General features: G+C 42.1%; 1 protein-coding gene across 1 annotated transcript; it reads right to left on the bottom strand.

Annotated features, from left to right (window-relative positions):
- Positions 1 to 66: 66 nt before the first annotated feature.
- On the bottom strand, positions 67 to 12994 carry LOC105382156 (proton-associated sugar transporter A). The gene is made up of 9 exons (XM_048623131.1): positions 11990 to 12994; positions 10373 to 10635; positions 9785 to 10036; positions 8384 to 8485; positions 7679 to 7929; positions 7120 to 7308; positions 4359 to 4489; positions 2464 to 2638; positions 67 to 495 (listed from the first exon to the last, which is right to left on the bottom strand). Exons 1-9 carry the CDS (start codon positions 12193 to 12195, stop codon positions 277 to 279), a joined length of 1788 nt encoding a protein of 595 aa, XP_048479088.1. The 5' UTR covers positions 12196 to 12994; the 3' UTR covers positions 67 to 276.
- Between the last annotated feature and the right edge of the window lie 313 nt (positions 12995 to 13307).

Here is a 13307-nt window from a genome sequence, read left to right as displayed (position 1 = left end):
GAGTAATCGTGACAATTTGGTTTGTTTACATGATTGTTGGATTCTATTGCAAACTACTATAGACAAAAATATAGGCTGACAGTACTGAAAGAGGTTTAGACAAATCTAAATGTTCATATAAAAGGTAGAATTTCTTCAGTAAACTGTCGGAAATCGGCAGCACAAATGAGTTATTAAGTAAAAAAAAAACGTATTTCGAAAGACAAATAAACATGGTTTGGCACAAGAATTTTCGCCATCATTTATACAATAAGCATTCCTATGACTACAACTCTACTACAAGTCGAGGTACGTGATCCGATTAGCAGTCACCGCCGCGCAAGCAGCCAGCGCCGCCGCCACCGCGACCACGGCGGCCGTGGAGCCGGTCAGCTTGACGGCGAACCCCATGATGACGGAGACCAGGAGCTGCGCCACGAACACGCAGCTGCTGACCACCGCCACGTCCGTGCCCAGCCCGCGCGCCGCGCCCGACCCGCCGCCGCCGCTGTCCCACTGCGGGGGGGAAAACTCTGTATAAACTAATACTACTACTAGAAAAGTACTAAACTAATAGAAAACCCCGATATTTAACACTAAAAGTCGCATAAGTTTTGAACAGCCGATTTTGTTAAAATTTTGCTAAGAATACTCGGGGTAACATTACCTATGACCGTTTGGGAGCTACGCTACCACAGACTGATGCAAAGACACAGACTCAGAGATATACAGGCACGTTAAAATTATAACATCCCCCTTTTTGTCGGAAGTTAAAGATACACTTTTTTAGAAGGCTTGCTACAGAATTCATGTTTACTTAAATAATAATAATACCCGACTATAAGGACCTTTTCTGAACGGTGAATAGTTTAATTTATTTTTTTATTCAAATTGAATTTCAGTTTCGGATAGATAATGGCCCGATGAACGATGATGAATGTACTGAACGATGATGTACACACGAATCTAAAAAGTCAGTTATTACATACATAAATTATCGGTGTACTTACGTAGTCATTACAATCTGTACCAGACGGATGGCAAATATGTAAAGTATCTAGAAAGTTTTTTGAAACAGCTTTGATTTTCAGAATTTTAATTATGCCTGGCAAATAAATCCTCAATTAAAATTCTGTAACCGCCTGATAGCAGAAGGCACCTTTCAGTAAATATTAATTAAGTACCTATAGCTTTATTTTCACTTTGCTTCAACAGCTTCGAATGCAGAATAAATAAAAAGAAATGTTATTTCTTTAAAAAGTAAATAACGTCAATCCACAAATTGAAATGTATTTAACTTGTTGAGAACGAGAGTATGCTGGATTTATACCGGGAATGGAACGTCTGGCTTAAAAGCTCAGAAAGCTCTCCCTCTCCGATGTATTTGTAGGTACAGTGGAGGAATTGCACCAAGTAACTTGTGCTTCTTAGTACATAAATCGTAAGAGTTAAATTTGCATTTAATGAGATACATTGAATATCATATTTACTATACAGGTGGGAAAATAGGACGGGCACCGGAAGAAAACTACCTTCAATCTTCAAGTAAGCCAATTTTACTTAAATAAGAGATAACTGTATTTTTAGGGTTCCGTAGCCAAAATGGCAAAAACGGAACCCTTATAGTTTCGTCATGTCCGTCTGTCCGTCTGTCCGTCTGTCCGTCTGTCACAGCCGATTTACTCGGAAACTATAAGTACTACAGTGATGAAATTTGATGGGAATATGTGTTGTATGAACCGCTACAAAAATATGACACTAAATAGTAAAAAAAAGAATTGGGGGTGGGGCCCCCCATACATGTAACTGAGGGATGAAATTTTTTTTTTCGATGTACATACCCGTGTGGGGTATCAATGGAAAGGTCTTTTAAAATGATATAAAGTTTTCTAAAAAACATTTTTCTTAAAGTGAACGGTTTTTGAGATATCAGCTCTCAAAGTCGTAAAAAGTATGTCCCCCCCCCTCTATTTTTATAACTACGGGGTATAAAATTCTAAAAAAAATAGAGGTGATGCATGCTAATTAACTCTTTCAACGATTTTTGGTTTGATCAAAGTATCTCTTATAGTTTTTGAGATAGGTTGATTTAACTTTAATTTTGCTGCTACGGAACCCTTTGTGCGCGAGCCCGACTCGCACTTGGCCGGTTTTTATAACAACGTTTTTATGCTCACCATAAGGTGATAGACAAGCAATTAAGCATGCAAAATATTTGTTTATCACGGAGCAGACTGGATGTATGAGCCACTCATACATGAGATTATTTGATGAGCCTTGTTCAGACGAATGTCGGACAACATGGCTGAGTCGGTTGCCATTTGCCTCAGATCCATTATGTGTAGATAGATATACTTGCTGAGGTGTTACTCTATTAATAGGTTTAGATTAAGTAAAATGGTAAGGTAAGGTTTTAAACAAAACTTTAAAGTGTAAAATTTGGTGTATGGCAATAAAGTATATTTTCTTTCTTTCTTCCCTCACCGTGCCAGTGGCGTGGTAGTGCGCGAGCAGCAGGTAGGGCATGGTGAACAACGTGCAGTACATGACGCCGGCGGTCCAGCTGAACAGCAGGACGGCGGCGCGCGCGCGCAGGGCGCACAGCAGGAACATGCCGCAGCTGTACGTGCACAGGCCGCCCACGTAGACGCGCCGGGCTCTGGAAGGAGGATACAAGGAGTTATTAGTCGCTGGTGGCGGCGAGCTTTGATTTAAAGTATTTTCCCGTGCGAATTCTGGGGTAAAAAGTAGCATATATGTGTTAATCTATATTGGGACGTGCTACATGCCTTTCATAAAAAATTGGTTCAGCCGTTTACCCCCGAAAAACTACTTACAAACTACGTTCGATTATAATATAATAGGATTATAGCAGATCGTCAGATGACCTTAAATAAGTAGGTGGTAGGTAGCTAGACGACGAATGCAATATGGTCATATTTTTTCATCGCTCTTTAGCATTGAATAACGGGATTCGAAGCTTGTGAATGTGGACAGGTAGAGTGTTTTTTCTCCTATATTATATTTTGTTGTTTAGGATATCTGGATCATCGGCAGTGGGGTAGATACTTAATTCACAAAATTAGGAAATCTCCAGTATCTGCATACATTATAAATTACAAACCTGAAGATCAAATTTAAATGCCTAAATTTTCGGTAAATTTTCCTCAGATTGTAGTTTGATACTAATAAAATAACTCGCAATTTTTATGTCGTAATGCAATTTTATTGTGATCCGATAAAAGGTCACAGGCTCTATTTTCATCCGTTTAGTTCTCGTCCATCGTACGGATATTGATTTTAAATCAGCTTGAAGCCAAACAACTGAACACACTGAGTCAGAAACAGGTCTGAAAGTCAAGGGCCGGCTCTCTGCTCGACCGAGCATGCTATCCTCGTTCTTATAACAACCAGCCATAGAGGTGGCTGTCCGTTGGGTGTTTGACTTCCCGCTTCTAAGCTAGCAGAGCACTAGGAAGTTGGTGTGTTTACACACGAGTGCAAGTTGAAGGGTGAAAGTAAACAACCTCATACAAAGTGATTGCTGCGGTGAATCGCTGACCACTTGCAACTTTAATGAGATTTTCATTCAAAGTCACGCTTACATAACTCTACAGCTTAGAAGTATTCAGTAGGAAGCCGTACGGGGTGATAAAAAAGTCATTAATAGCGCCTAATTAATTTTATAGGAAGTCTTCTGCGTGTTTTGAGACACGCTATATTTTACATTGCCCTTACGTCTCATTACGTTCAATTTGTTGATGGTGTTTGTTTATGTTTGTTCTTGGAATAGTTTATAGATAAAGATGTTTTCAATTCAGTGTCCAATTTACAGATACACCCTATGACCCTACCCGGTATTCCTATTTACCTACCAACAAACTCACCCGATGATGAAAGTAAGTATAATACATTAAAACCTCTCACTAAAGCTGGACTAATAGCTCAGTATGCGCTAGTATTCTATCCTATTCTATTCCAAAAGATAATAATTCTTCTGTACATGGCTATTATAGTAGTAAACTATAATTATGAACAGATTTCATAAAGCTTTGTACATATATAATATAATATAATATAATATAATTTGTTAAAAGCTTGGATAATTTATTAAATAAAACAGAATAAAATGTGATCTACGACTAATAAACCTAAACTAAAATAGTACCTATAAATATTAAGATGTTATAAAACTACCTAACTACCTACCTTAATAGATAAACTATAATTATTATGTTATAGACTACCAAACTACAGGGTTCCTGTTGTGTAATCCTGTGCGCTGCAACAGGTAGACGCTCTATTGAACCAAGAGCAGATATTCTAGCTTGGTAGTAGTAATAGTGTGGTAGGTAGTAAGAATACTAAGTGGTACTAACCCAAGCATCTTGATGAGTCTCTCGATGACGAGCGAGTAGCAGGCGCAGGACAGCGAGTACAGCGCCATGCCCCAGCAGCCGAACCGCACGCCGGCCTCGTACAACGCGCGCCGCTCCGTGCCCGGCGCCGCCTGGAACATTGTGGAGGGGAAATTAGGGGTAAATTTGATTAATAAGTGGGTGAGAAGGTGTATGTTTAAAGGTAAGAGTTCATCTATCGGTAATAATCGGTATTGTACGTATAGGCTAAACAAATTTTCATAAATGTATGAAGAAACGGCGGCGGCGGTGCGGCAAAGCCGTTTGCCGATGAAGTGGACGCACTTGTGTGAATTTCCATACAAAGAATACTGAATGCTATGCGTCCGTTCCGTACGATATCGGAAGGACGGGATTCTATACTAATAATATGAAGTATTAGACGCATTCAGAGGTGATGAAAGCCCATGTCGATTAAATGACTTGAAAGGCCTTTACAAGAACAATCATCGAGAAGCTATGCAACTGTCAAACGTATGCATATTTTAGTCACTAAAGCTAAAGTGAATGGTATGTGCTGTTTGTACACGTTACTTCACTTCCACGGCAATTACTTCTGCAAAAGCCTCTGAGATGAAACCGAAAGCTAACTAGTCCAACTCACAGCAGGATCCCCTCCAAACACGGCCTCCCCCACGAAGTCGGTGAAGTAGAGCGAGTAGCACACGTGCGCCATCCAGCAGAACAGGTTGGTGAGGCACAGCACGCGCAGCGACGCCGGCATCTGCACGATGGAGCGCAGGTAGTGCCCGAGGGACAGCGGCTCGCCCGAGTGCGCTAGGGGCGCTGCTAGCTGGATGCACCAACCATCGAAGTAGAAAAAGAGGGAATAGGGAAGAGGGAAAAAGAAGGAATCTGGCTAACTAAATATTGAGGCTCAACAACACAACAATGGCGGTGACATCAGAGTGTGTGGGTGCGTAGATGCGACGTGATTGGCGCGCGGTGGCGGACTGTCTTACTTTGAGTGTGAATGTGTGTGTGAAAATGTGAAATTGACTTACTTAGCCTCCTTCCGCCCTTTTTTCTACTTCGATGGCACCAACATAAATAAAACTAGTACAACTCACAGCAGGATCCCCCCCAAACACCGCCTCCCCCACGAAGTCGGTGAAGTAGAGCGAGTAGCACACGTGCGCCATCCAGCAGAACAGGTTGGTGAGGCACAGCACGCGCAGCGACGCCGGCATCTGCACGATGGAGCGCAGGTAGTGCCCGAGGGACAGCGGCTCTCCAGAGTAAGCTAGGGGTTGCTGCTAGCTGGATGCACCAACCATCCGAAATAGAAAAAAAGGCGGAAGGAATCTCGCTAACTAAAGAATGAGGCACAACAATGGCGGTGACATGAGAGTGTGTGGGTGCGTGGGTGCGTAGGTGCGTCGTGATTGGCGCGCGGCGGCGGACTTACTTTGAGTGTGAATGTGTGTCGGGCTCGTCGTCGTAGCAATGAAATCGACTAACTTCGGGCGCCTCAGTATTTTGTTAGCGAGCCTCCTACCGCCCTTTTTTCTACTTCGATAGCATCAGCATACATAAAAACAGCACAACTTACTGCAGGATCCCCTCCAAACACCGCCTCCCCCACGAAGTCGGTGAAGTAGAGCGAGTAGCACACGTGCGCCATCCAGCAGAACAGGTTGGTGAGGCACAGCACGCGCAGCGACGCCGGCATCTGCACGATGGAGCGCAGGTAGTGCCCGAGGGACAGCGGCTCGCTGGAGTGAGCTAGGGGCGCTGCTAGCTGGATGTAAGAATAATACTTACAATTGGATCCCCTCCATCGCCAGAGTAAGCTAGGGGCGCTGCTAGCTGGATGCACCAACCATTGAAGTAGAAAATAATGCGGAAGGAATCTCGCTAACTAAAAAATGAGGCACAACCATGGCGGTGACATGAGAGTGTGTAAGGGCGTAGGTGCGACGTGATTGGCGCGCGGCGACAGACTGACTTACTTTGAATGTGAATGTGTGTGTGTCTGCTCGTCGTTTCAGTGAAATTGACTTACTTAGCCTCCTTCCGCCCTTTTTTCTACTTCGATGGCACCAACATAAATAAAACTAGTACAACTTACAGCAGGATCCCCACCAAACACGGCCTCCCCCACGAAGTCGGTGAAGTAGAGCGAGTAGCACACGTGCGCCATCCAGCAGAACAGGTTGGTGAGGCACAGCACGCGCAGCGACGCCGGCATCTGCACGATGGAGCGCAGGTAGTGCCCGAGGGACAGCGGCTCGCCCGAGTGGGGTAGGGGCGCTGCTAGCTGGACATAATAATAATACTTACAACAGGATCCCCTCCGTCGCCATATTGAGCTAGGGGCACTGCTAGCTGGATAAACCAACATATATGTAACTAGTCTGACTTACAACAGGATAACCTCCAAACACATCTGCACGATGGAGCGCAGGTAGTGCCCGAGGGACAGCGGCTCGCTGGAGTGCGCTAGGGGCGCTGCTAGCTGGATGCACCAACCATCGAAATGGAAAAAAAGGCGGAAGAAATCTCGCTAACTAAAAAATTAGGCACAACAATGGCGGTGACATGAGAGTGTGTGGGTGCGTAGGAGCGACGTGATTGGCGCACGGCGGCGGACTGGCTTACTTTGAGTGTGAATGTGTGTGTGTCGGGCTCTTCGTCACAGTGAAATCGACTAACTTAGCCTCATTTCGCCCCTTTTTTCTACTTCGATGGCACCAACATACATACAACTAGTCCAACTCACAGCAGGATCCCCACCAAACACCGCCTCCCCCACGAAGTCGGTGAAGTAGAGCGAGTAGCACACGTGCGCCATCCAGCAGAACAGGTTGGTGAGGCACAGCACGCGCAGCGACGCCGGCATCTGCACGATGGAGCGCAGGTAGTGCCCGAGGGACAGCGGCTGGCCCGAGTGCGCTAGGGGCGCTGCTAGCTGGACACAAGAATAATAACTTGATTATTATTATGAATGAAAGGATATAGATTGCACCAGAAATGACATAATTCGTAAGGTATGTAATTAAAGTATCCGACAAAGATCTTAAAATTTGAAGCTGTAGGTAACTTTAATAGTTAATCTGAGACTGAAGTAACAGTAGGCAGGCCACATCTACCGACGAACGGAACGATAAACAGTGGAGCAAAAGACTTTTCGAGTAGAGATTACGAACTGGCAAGCATAGCGTGGGTGCACTCCGGATCGCAGAAATTAATGGCTTTTTATCACTTTTATTATTTCTGTAAGTGTTAACAATACCAATGTATTTATGCTCTTGTAACAGCTATTCATTAACATCCCATACCTCAGTAGGATTCAACGACCCATAAGTCGTGTTCTCCCGCTTAATCCCGTTCTTCTCCACAACCTCGTCCGCGCAGTCGAACGAGGTCTCCTGGTTCCTCTCCTCCTCAGCCAGCTTCCTGAACTGCTCCTGTCCCTGCAGCTGGGGGAGGGGCACCTCGGTGAAGCTGGTGACGGTCGCGGAGACGCAGGCCACGAAGATCACGGTGATGAGAGAGAAGACCGCGCGCACGTGGCCGCCGAAGAAGTCGCCTGGTGAAGGTGGTTTGGTGTAGTTGCACATTTTAATTTTGTTTCATTCATTAAATTAATTTTGTTTTCAACTCAATTAATTTAATGAAGTGCTTTCAAAATCAGATAAAAAATCGATTACGGAAATTGATATATTTTATGTAGGTATACCAAACACCATTCATATAACAATACCACATGATTTGGGTAACCTCATAAATAAAATTAGCATGATATTTATAGGGATACCTGTTGCTACTACAACATCTGTGGCTATTTATAATTCCGCCTACGGTACCGGGAAATGAAGGATACGAATTCGCATTACCATTCAACATAATAATTAATCCGGAGACAAAACTTGGTAGGTCTTATACTGACGAAAAATAACTCTAGCTTAAAAAAAATGTTGAATTTTTTGTAAAGCTATTTCTATACTTAATCTTTTTCCAGTAACCCTCGTGCATTTACTTACCTAATCTAGTTTCGTCCCAGTTGATCCCGCCCAGCGCGTACCCCATGAACCCGCCGAGCCCCGCCATCACCGTGAACGTGCTCAGCCCCTTCGCGTGGTCCTCTGGAGAAAAACAACTACTATCACTAAATACCAGTATAAAACAAAGTCTTAACGTGGTCGTCTGTAGCAAAAAAACAACTTATATCCCTTTCAATAAATACACGTTTGATTAAATCAACATTACGATCAAATTCTGAACTAGGTAAATAAATGTTTTTTTTTTTTTATTGGGTCATTAGGCATTGTAAGCCGGTAATCTTTCTTTCTTTCTTTGTTTGTAATAGATTTCTTAGTGAGAATGTCCCAGGAGGTAAATTCGCCTAGATAATTTTATTTAATTTATAGAAATCTTACTATGTGTTTGCCTCTGTTTGTTCTCCAATAAACAAAAATAAACAAAAATAAAATAAAATAAATAAATAATTCGATATATAAAATTGTATATCTTTAAATAACTTCTCATGTGGAAAGGATTCTTTGTCGTAGAGATGAAAGGGGCCAATAGAGATGTGCTGAATGCGGAATGTAGAAAGTACGAACTTCAGAACAACTTAGGTGAAATTACCGAATATATTTATTTACAAAGTACGGTAAAAGCTGCCAAAGTTCAGCCTTAAGCGAATATTTACTATTTTGCACAATACTTACCCGTAAAAAATAGATCGCTGAAAACTTTACTCCTAAAATTTACACTTTTCAAACTATGTAAATTTTATCTCATTTAATACCGAACTGGTACCTAAGTTGATTGTTGCAAACTAAGTAAATAGTTACAAAGTCAAGCTCGGTCAGTCTTTTGAATTCTTCAGAACACTCATAAACTAGTTAAACATTTTCTGCCTCATTAGTCTATGAAGAAAATTAGCAAGCAAACTCATCTAGAAAGAAGGATTTCTATAGGAACTCGTGATCGTGAATGAGTTCATACATAGGTACCTACTATGCTATTTTCTTTAGCGGAGATTCTTCATCATTTTATGGTTCTGGTAGCAATATACACAGTACACAGCATAAATAAGTTTTCCCATGAGCTATTTACCTACTTCGCTTTGATTATAAATAAATAAATAAGTAAATATGTGGGAACATCTCACACACGGCCATCCGACCCCAAGCTAGGTAGAGTCTGTAATATAGGTATCGGATTAACTTAATTTTATTTCTAAACTAACAAAACGAAAGCGTTCTTATTCAAATCAGAAGGCGTGTGACTTTGCGCATACGCGATCATACACATGTACATGTATTACACATAAAAAGATCCCGACGAATTGAGAACCTCCTCCTTTTTTTGAAGTCGGTTAAAAATACTTGTTATTTCAAATATTAGCTCAATGAGTACAAAATAATTTCACTGACCTGGCACAGTAACATCCAGCAAGTAAGCCCTGGCGGGGCTCTGGCACGCATCAGCATCGAAGTCCAGAAACACTGTGCCTAGCACCGTGAACAGCACGCCCCAGGGGTGGTGCGCGCCCACTGCGGGCCCCTCAGGGGTGTCGAGCGCGGAGCTGCGCGGACCCAGCGCTGAGGGAACGGCGGTGCGGTTGGGCGCCCCTGCGTCGCCCATAGCGTAGCCTAGAGACTCGCCGTTGGGCACCAGGATTAGCCCTGCGAATTTGATGGTAGTTGTAGTTTGTCAGGTATTATACAGTTTATTAATAGCCTAGTTATCTACAGCTTGTCTATGTATCGAATAGACGTAGAAATTATTTTAGTACAAAGAGTTTGTAGGAGGTTTGTAAATCGCCACCTTTGACAAGTAAACATCGGCACGGAAGACATGGCTTTTATATCACTTCCTGTCACACTTCTCTGTTACCCAGTCTGAGGGTAATTAATTAAATTATCCATCCGCGTTTTCAGAAATAACCACTACTTTCTTAACACACATGAATACGATAAATTATTGCAACACATCCTAAATACAGTAAAAAATGTACAAACCCAACAGCACTCCCATAGAGAGCAGCACGATAAACGGCCGCCGTCTCCCGAACCTGGAGTGGCACCTGTCACTCAACGACCCCAGCAGCGGGGTCATGAAGAAGCCAACCAGCGGAGACAGCGCCCACACTAATGTCATCTGCTGGTGCGGCACCCCGATCTGTAGCAGCGTTGGTGAGACGAAGGCCGTCTCTCCCGCGTAAGAGAACTCGATGCCCATGACGGCGGCAGAGATCCGCATCAGCTCCATGCGGCTTTTGCGTCTGCGGATGTGGGGATGGAGTTAGGTTTTATCAAATAAGAAATTAGAATGAGTGGCTGGTGTACGTGTAAATTTAGTCAGGGTTTTCTGGATTCCGGTAAGGCTCGTACACTCACGGATAATGTAACTTTTTCAATGCTCGTGAGTGTCATGGTAAACTTTAGTTTTCCATCATGACTTTAGATTAATGCTTATTTATACCTGCTTTGGTGTCATACAGTTTTAAGAACAAATGTATCTAGTTTTATGTTAACGTATATATTTTAAAAGCGTACCTATAGATAGCTTAGATTCAACAAGAATTAATAATTTATTAGCATTCACGTACATTACGATGTTGTATACTCAATAATCCAAACATCTGTATCTTTGTCCGATACATTAGTCCACATTAGTCTCTAATTATATCCTCCGGGTTCCGGGCCAATTAATTCAGAATAATGAAGTTGGTTACTGAGGAACCCTAATTGGATTCCTGTAGATGCTGGCTCGAGAACTAGCAAAGAGAATCACAAAGGCAGTACAAACGTTAGTGTTGATTAAATTGAGAGTAGTACAGTCTGGTTCGGTTTAGAACTTATACTCTGTCCATCTTATTATTGGTTTTTTGACATTCCAAATCCTATACATATTTGATGACTGCAAAGGAAATACAACTTCAAAAATACAATAATATAGTAGAAGCTCTATAGCTAAATATAATATATAATGATCGAAATGTATGTGATAGTTCTACTACTAACCTCAGTATATACGTACCTAAGTACGCTTTAAAAAAAATTGAGGCATTGACCATAATGGCCAATATACACAATACAAATTATCAAACATTCGTGAGCATGTTTTTATGCCTCTATCAGTTAGAAAGACTGAAAAACTAAAACATATGTTCAGGAATGAAATCTACAACAACACGATTACCGTTATTTCCTAGATAATAGATAACCACACAAAGTGTCATGTCATTGTTGTGAAAGCTAATAATAAACTTTTATGTGTATCACCCTTATTTTCGTACATTTTATCATGTATCGACTTTGATACGTCACGTAATCACGTAATAAGAAACCGACTTGATAACATTTTATAAAAAGCATCTTTAACTGCTCACAACCATTTTACATTAAAATTACAATTAACAATTTGATCCCTGTAACTCCGGCAGGGTGACTGGTAGAAAATGAATTAGCATTAAGTCCACCTGTTTGTACATCATTAGGTACTTCTGTACCTATATTGGGCAATAAAAGAATAAATAACTTGCAAATGGTTTCAAACATGTGTTTTTTATACAATAAACTATTTTCATTTTCAACTTGAACCTTATTCATCTTAAGACAAACATGAAGCCTCACCTATAAATATCGCTGAACTCGCTGTCCTGCCACACCATCTCGGGCGGCTTGTCGGAGTTGGGGATGCCGAAGAGGGACTCCTTGACGGCATCCTTGACGCCGGCGGGGTGGCGGTCCCGCCAGGCGGCCCAGCGCTCGCGGCACCGGTCGCGCGCGCCGTGCAGCCGCCCCACCACCCCCACGTACTCATTCAACTTATCCGACATATTCACTACGCTAAACTTACAAGTCTATAGATTTTTTAAGGATAAAAATCCACAGTCACATTTCTCCAAATGAGAGGCAGTCTACCCGCGCGCGCTGCCCAGTGTCTAGTTAGAAGTTGTGAGTCGGCGGGCGGAAGCGACGAGCGCGCGCCGCCCGCCCTAGGGATTACGCCTTATTGCGACCCAGGGACTGATTGTTCTGTTCCAATACAGTTGTTTAAACAACGTTCAATGTTGATCTTATTGCTTTCAGCGGATTCTTTCTTTAGTGACGATTTATGGCGATCGCACGGAATACCGCTCCGGTTTGTTTGGGCGGATTGCGAGCGAGGTCGCGCGATCCACTGTCGCTGTTTGTCATCATTAGGTGTAATAAGAGAGTTTTTCTATTACACATTTATTTACATAATATACATACGTAATATTGTAAAAGAAACCTTGGTGTTTAATGTAATTATATGTATGAGTCATTGAACTTTATTACACTGGAAGTAAAGAATTCGTAATGTTTGCTTCCTAATCAACGCACTGAGCAGCAGTAAGTCTTAACTACTCAGCAACAATTTGGGTAAATAACGCTCGTTTATTAATAAACTTTTGACTTCGTAGCATAATCATGTAAAGATAAGTAGGCATACATTCATAAATTGAAAAAACATAGTCACTTAATTATTACTAAGCTGACTTGAGCCTATGGAAGAGATAGCTGTGGAACGCGCCTGAGTTGAAAAGGTACTGCGATTCATTGAACGTGATCTGAAGCTTCTGTTATTTGCTTATTTCGCGTGTTGACCGTCAATCAGAGAGGCGCCGCATTAAACTGTAGATAAATGTGTGGAGTCGCTCCTGAACACACAGTGGCGGATGTAATGTTGACATAATTCGTTTTTAAAGAAAATATAATAGAAATGTTAGCTTTTTGATAAAGAAGTCATGTGATATGGCCACCTGGAAACCTCAATCTGATTTCATTGAACTGTTTTATTTTTATATATTTACCTGACTCAAATTATCTAATAACAATTTCAGCTAGAATTTGTTCTAATTATATCGATCGGTGTTAGATGCAAGGGCTGGTTAGATAAAAATTTAGTAAGTAGAGTGCTTAAGTG

Source organism: Plutella xylostella, chromosome 9 (genome assembly GCF_932276165.1).
Source record: "Plutella xylostella chromosome 9, ilPluXylo3.1, whole genome shotgun sequence".
NCBI classification, from domain to species: Eukaryota; Metazoa; Arthropoda; class Insecta; order Lepidoptera; family Plutellidae; genus Plutella; species Plutella xylostella.
The sequence above is the reverse complement of the archived record's forward strand: the minus strand, read 5'-3'. Positions and strand labels throughout refer to the sequence as shown.

What these genes read in the sequence shown, in the direction of transcription:
- LOC105382156 (XM_048623131.1), bottom strand. Translation starts at nt 12,195, where the DNA reads ATGTCGGATAAGTTGAATGAGTACGTGGGGGTGGTGGGGCGGCTGCAC. An exon ending in CTGGGACGAAACTAGATTAG is followed by an intron (nt 7,930 to 8,383) that starts GTAAGTAAATGC and finishes CACCTTCACCAG; the next exon opens with GCGACTTCTTCGGCGGCCAC. An exon ending in ACTACCACGCCACTGGCACG is followed by an intron (nt 496 to 2,463) that starts GTGAGGGAAGAA and finishes TCCCCCCCGCAG; the next exon opens with TGGGACAGCGGCGGCGGCGG.